Below are 6,000 nucleotides of genomic sequence, written 5' to 3' on the forward strand. Positions count from 1 at the left end.
TGGTGATATGCATTCGATTAATAATTCAGGCAGAGAATGTTCAGAGGCACATATGGTAAGTTTCAGCAAATCAGAAACCAAAAAAGGGGTTATTAGGAAAGGAAAATGGGCAGATTTCTAAAAAGTAAAACGAAAACAAAAAACAAATTAGAAATATTGATTTCTTACAAAAATTTTGTTGATCATATTTCCACTTAAATCTACGTAAGAGTGATGCGTCATAACGATCACAGCGCAGCTGAGAACACGTGATTTTGTGAGCCCTCGGATTTAGAAATTTAGTTCCCAAAACTTTTTGTTGCGCTAATCTCGAAAATCGAAATGCTTCTAAATTTAAAATGTATTAAAAGCCAGCGTAACTTTAAAGCCAGTGGGCTTTTTTTAAACATAAAACTCTATTTCAATAACTTTGGTAAAAACATTTTGAAGATCCTTTTCTTTTTCACGTGTAGATCAAATGAAACAGCGAGAAAAAAAACAAGAGGACACTTCACAAAATTTGATTTTTAACTCAATACTTCAAAGAATACAACTTTAAAATGATTTATTTTGAAAAAAATAGCACAAATTTGATTTAAAAACGAAGAAAACGCTCCGAAAGCCTTGGTAGATATCAATGCAGTAGTTTTTCTGCGCAAGAATTTTTCGATGGGAACGGTTTTCCAAAACTGCGTTAATCTTTGTTTTAGATGAACCAAATTGAATTTCCGTGCTGTCCCAGACTATGTAACTGGCATTGTTTTGTGGAGTTTTTCTTTGCCGCAAACGATTTTTTCTGAAATATGAATATTTTTGCACAGAGTTTGAGCCGGCATAAGTTCTGTATTACTTTTTTCTTGCCACACTAGTTTTTGTAGATAGATACTGAAAAATTATTGTTAAACAAAAACAACCGGTTGATGTTAAAGTAGCACTGAATTTTACGAATACAGCAATAAATATTTTTTAAAAATGAAACTTTTTTTGGCTTTTCAAACTACTGACTTCTCTTGGATGAGTTAAAGGGATTGATATTTAAGACCATTTATCCACGGGGGAAAGGACCAACACAAGAGCTGTACAGCTCATCACGGCGAACCGCTGTTGTGCCCTTGTTTAAGAACTATATGCTATTTTTTTTGGTTATTTTTGAACCACTTTTTCCAGACTCTATCAAAAACCTTTGGAATATTTTGGGCTGTTTGGCTTCTATATGAATCCATCTTTAACCCAGTGAATGTGCTTTGAGGTATCCCAAATTTGCGCGGAGAAAATCCATCTTATTTATTGTGAATATCCGCTTTTAACTTTTCGAGGGTGGTCATAACAAATTCAAGGGCCAGTTGAAGCCGTCTTTGAGAGACTTGAAACCAATTTATCCGAAAGATCTCATAACTGAGAAGCTTTTTCTCAGAATATAAATGACGATTTGAAACCATGAATGTTGATCAATCTGCTCATATTGAGCAGAAAACTTAGAATTAATGTCTTTCAAGCTCTTCATCGCCAACAATGTGTTTTGCATCTATTAAGTATTTAGATCAGTTAGCTTTGCTAAAGTCAATGTTCCGACCAAAGATATTAAAAAAAAAAACATTTTACATTTTTATCAAACCAAATTTAGGCCGCTTTTTCAGCACCATGTGGAGAGCAGACCATAAAAATTACTTGAAACTTAAGCACTGGCCTTCCTTGACCACAATTTATTTTTGAGAAAGGATAAGATATCAAAAAAATTAGTAAACAATTAAACAATAATTTCTAAAACCTTAAACTTTTTTTTCTAGATTTTTTTAAATAAACTTTTCGCATTTACAATGCCAAAGAAGCGCTACATAAGTCAATAATAAATTTTCCTTTGCTAAAATTGTATGTTTTTTATCATTTTACACACGCTACTGGGAAAAACGGAATGAGTTAAGGTTTGAGTCTACAAAATTTCTTAAGTGACGCGCGGCAATTATGACGCATCACCAGTACCGGTAAATTTGAAAAAAATATATTTACAAACTAATATGCCTCAATTTATAGAGCAGTCTATGGAGCAGTAATAACATGAAAAAATTGAATATAATAAAAATGAAATGAATTTTTTTTTTAATTTGAGATTTTTTGTGAAAATCGTCCCTCCACACGCCATATTAAAAACAAAGTGATAAATTTCACTCCTAGTAACAAACCAGTTATGGCAAATAAGCTTCCTTTAACCAATTTGGAACAATTTCTATGACGGAATAAAACCCCGCTTACGCGTTAATAGCGCGAAAAATATCGCGCGTTAATTGTCCCAAATTGGCCAAAATGGTAATTTCGAATCCCCATAATTTTACAAAGAATAATCACAAGTAAAACATATTTCCAAATTTAAGCTCAGGACAACAGTATTTTTTGAATGATATAGAACAATCCCGTCAAAAATGGCTAGTTAAAAAGTCGAAATTTGCTTGAAGAAAAAAAACCACCCCGAGCACAAATTTTCCGTTACTTTCGTCACGAAAGTCGGAAAAATAATAGTCGATGTTAAAATCGTGTCTGTACAAACTAGTCGCATACAAAACAGTCCAATACAAAATAGTCCGGAGAAGTACGAAAATGAAAGAAAAAACAGTCGATACAAAACAGTCCGAAAAACAGTCCCAAGTAATAATTGTTTTAACAAGCCGGTAGGCCAAGAGTTGTCCTCTGTACAACACAGATAAAGGACTTTTATGAAATTACTAGTATGTATGCACTGTTTTGTATATGCATCGTTAAAATCTTTAGCATTGGTTGTGCTTAATAGCTGGTTATTGATGAAAATGAACACTTTCAAAATGAACACATTTTATCGCAACAATATTTGCGACATAGGTTGGAAAAAAAGATAGTTCATAGTATAACACAAGCATTGCTTGTGTAAATATCTGATTATCATATAACACATTAATCGCTCAAGTTTAATCTAAAAAGCAAAAAACTCAAACCTGTTTTTCTGGACACTGAGAAAAAAATTAGTATGGAACTTCATTAGTAAAAAAAATCATTCGCTCCAACATCAGCTTTTCATTAAGAAAGCCTTTGATATGAGTCCATTTTTGTCATTTTTTACAGAGCACACGTAATAAAAAACCGGTTTACCAAAAAAACTGAGGGCAAGTAAGTAACCTGAAGTTTTTTTAAATTTAAATTCGAACCTCGTTTGGGCGCCTGAGAGTCTGAAAGGGGTCGGGTGGGAAATCTGAAATGGAAGTGGACATAGCAGCACCAGATGGGCTGAAGCTCTTCGCCACTGGTGGCGTGTAGTGCTTCGCGAGGAAACTATTCTCACGATCCCTAACCGAATACTGACTGGACGCATTGTCCGGATTACGATACAAATTACTCCTGCTGTTAACTACATTTACTCTTTCGTTTTGATTTTGCTCGTCGTCAACGTAAGATGGTCGACTCGACTGTTGACCGGATGTCGGTCTACCAACATTTCTGTAAACACCCGACTGTGAAAGGGTTGCGTAACTTTCAGTGGACGACGGGACTCGATCCCGGGGTCCCTGGTGTAGCAGAGTATTTCGATTGTTTGACTCGTAGTTCATGGCAAGTGTCTCAGACCCGAGATCGGAAGTGTCGGAGACCCTTTGATCCTGTTTCGGGTTCCGACCAATCGTCGAAGACTCTTCGGCATCTTCGTCGTTTTGGTCGTCCAAATCAATTTCTGGGGCAATAGTATTCCAGAGGTTATGGGATCCGGTAAAACGTTGTAAGGTTGCCATATGAAAAAACAAAACACGCTATCCAGGTTTAAACAGTTATAAAAATCAAGATATAATCGTTGATTTAGCAGTCAGTAATATACACCATTCAATGGTTCAAGCAATAAAACTTCTCGGTATGTTTTTATTGAATATAAACGAAGTAATACCGTTTCAATGTTGTTGTTTTATCTTACAGAACTCGAGAGCAGTTTTCTGTTTAACAATGTAAAATTGAAACTAGAGATGACTAATTTCAAAACTACAAATTATTCTTCAGCGCGCGTTTCTTCAATTTTCATACCAACATTTACAGCCGCCGGTAGTTCCAGCTTTGATGATGCAGTTCGAACAGTTTCTCACAAAAATCTACTTCGCGAGCTTTGTACCAGACTTATACATTGACGACAATGGTAAGTCAACCGACCATTACAATAAATGTGAACAAGTTTTAATGGTGCGAAAAACTAGTAGTTAGTCCAGAGAGAGTTACAACCTGCAGATGCAGTACGTTTTAACTTTAGTTCACGTGAGTTAGTACTTCTGGTATGTTGCATTCTTTTTCTCTCTTTCGGTATGCATTAATTGGTATAAGAGCTGCGATATAATTAAACACGCGAAGAAAAACAGAAATCGAGTGGACGTTTGTTCAGTCGAGGGGAAAACACGTCTAAGTTTCAAATCTGAACCAAATTCCGAAACCCGAACACAACTATATAAAAAATTATTATAAGTAACCCCGCAAATTAATTAAATTGATCAAGTAAATTACAATAGAATATAATCCAATTTTGGGCTAAATCAGTCCAATTAAAAGCTTAACTTCAAAAATATTGAAAACTTCTATGTTTTTTTTTCTATGTTTTTGTATGTTTTATTTCTAGCTACGCAATGAAAACATTTGGCGCCACTTTTTGCAACTAGTGATGGTATAAAACTAACTCCACTGAAACTTCAAGTACTGTTTTGGTGTATATTTTTACAACATGCAAATCTGGATCAAAGTGTAACGGAGCTAAAACAAAAAAAAAGACTTTTACCATCGACTAAGTCCAAAATAACTTCAGATGTTAGAAAGAACAAACGGAAAGTAAGGAAAATCGAGTGCTGTTATAGAAAAAAACCTAGCCGCCAACAAATAAACCACTGGTTATATATTTATCAACAATTATTTGGCTTGGCTCGAGCAAATGCGAGATAAATGAGCAAATAAAAGCAAATCTCTGAAACCAGAAAAGAAAGGAATTACCAGCAGGTTTTTATCTACATTTGAAAAATAATCAACGAAAAAAAATACTGTGGGAGCCTTGTGTTATATTTGCGGCCTCTAAACTGCTTGCACAAGGAAAAAAAAACAGACACTAAACCGCGTAAATGGTATACAGTCAGCTATGTAAATATGAAGCTACAAAACAATAAAACTCACTTCTGTACCAACAAAAACAGGAATCACATTGATGAAAAAATATACCACGCTTTCAAATGCACATGAAAAAACGTTTTTTTTTAGTTTATATATTTAAAAAATATATAAAATGAGCACCGAAATACAAAATGTATTTTTAGTAAGGAAATCATTAACTTTGGGAAACTTAGCTATATTCAAGCTAAATGAATATAATTCTACGTCAAAAGTTTGGAGTGAAAAACAAACAGAACTGAAATCCCCAAAATATGAAAGAAGGGTTTCAAAACTTGTATTACAAAGCCAGCAGCGGTCAAAGAATGAAGCTGGCGGGGGCGAATGCGCCTCTCAGGGATTCGACTCATTCGCCACCCAAATGGTCACGCCAAATGACACACGTCTACAAATATTTTCAAATTGTTCTCCGTAAAAATACCTTTATATGGCATTGTCATTTGGCAGTTTTCGGCCAATGACAAACGAACTGGAAATTTACATCATGGGGGAAGAAAATTGAAACTTTTGTTGTCAACTGAGGAAAATAACAATAAGTTTTGCGCTTCTGCCACTTTTTTGAATTTTTCAAGATACTTGGTTAAAATTATACACTTGGTTTGTTGAAATCTGGCCTGATCCAAAGTGGAAAAAAATTGTATCAGTTATTAAGTAAGTCAGTAATAACACATAGAAGAGGTGTTCTTGTTCTCGAAATATCCCGGCAAATACAAGACAATACTGCTCGTATCAGGGCAAAGCTGGCATTGAAAACAAAGCTGGCATCAAAAATTCGACATCTACCCAATTGTCTGTTCTATTTTGTCCTCAAAATTTTCGTTGCACTTTTATATGAAATACGAACTAGAGCTGAAATTACCTAAAAATTAAAAA

At 34.5% G+C, this 6,000-nt stretch overlaps 1 protein-coding gene across 1 annotated transcript in view; it reads right to left on the minus strand.

Annotated features, from left to right (window-relative positions):
• Positions 1-5,138, minus strand: part of LOC134849682 (tight junction protein ZO-1-like) — a gene marked incomplete in the record, with an annotated part of 70,737 nt that extends 65,599 nt beyond the window's left edge. Inside the window, 1 exon segment of the mRNA XM_063866533.1 lies at positions 3,153-5,138. Within this exon segment, the coding sequence (XP_063722603.1) occupies positions 3,153-3,728 (576 nt within the window).
• Between the last annotated feature and the right edge of the window lie 862 nt (positions 5,139-6,000).

The sequence above is a fragment of the Symsagittifera roscoffensis genome, chromosome 1 (genome assembly GCF_963678635.1).
Source record: "Symsagittifera roscoffensis chromosome 1, txSymRosc1.1, whole genome shotgun sequence".
NCBI classification, from domain to species: domain Eukaryota; kingdom Metazoa; phylum Xenacoelomorpha; order Acoela; family Convolutidae; genus Symsagittifera; species Symsagittifera roscoffensis.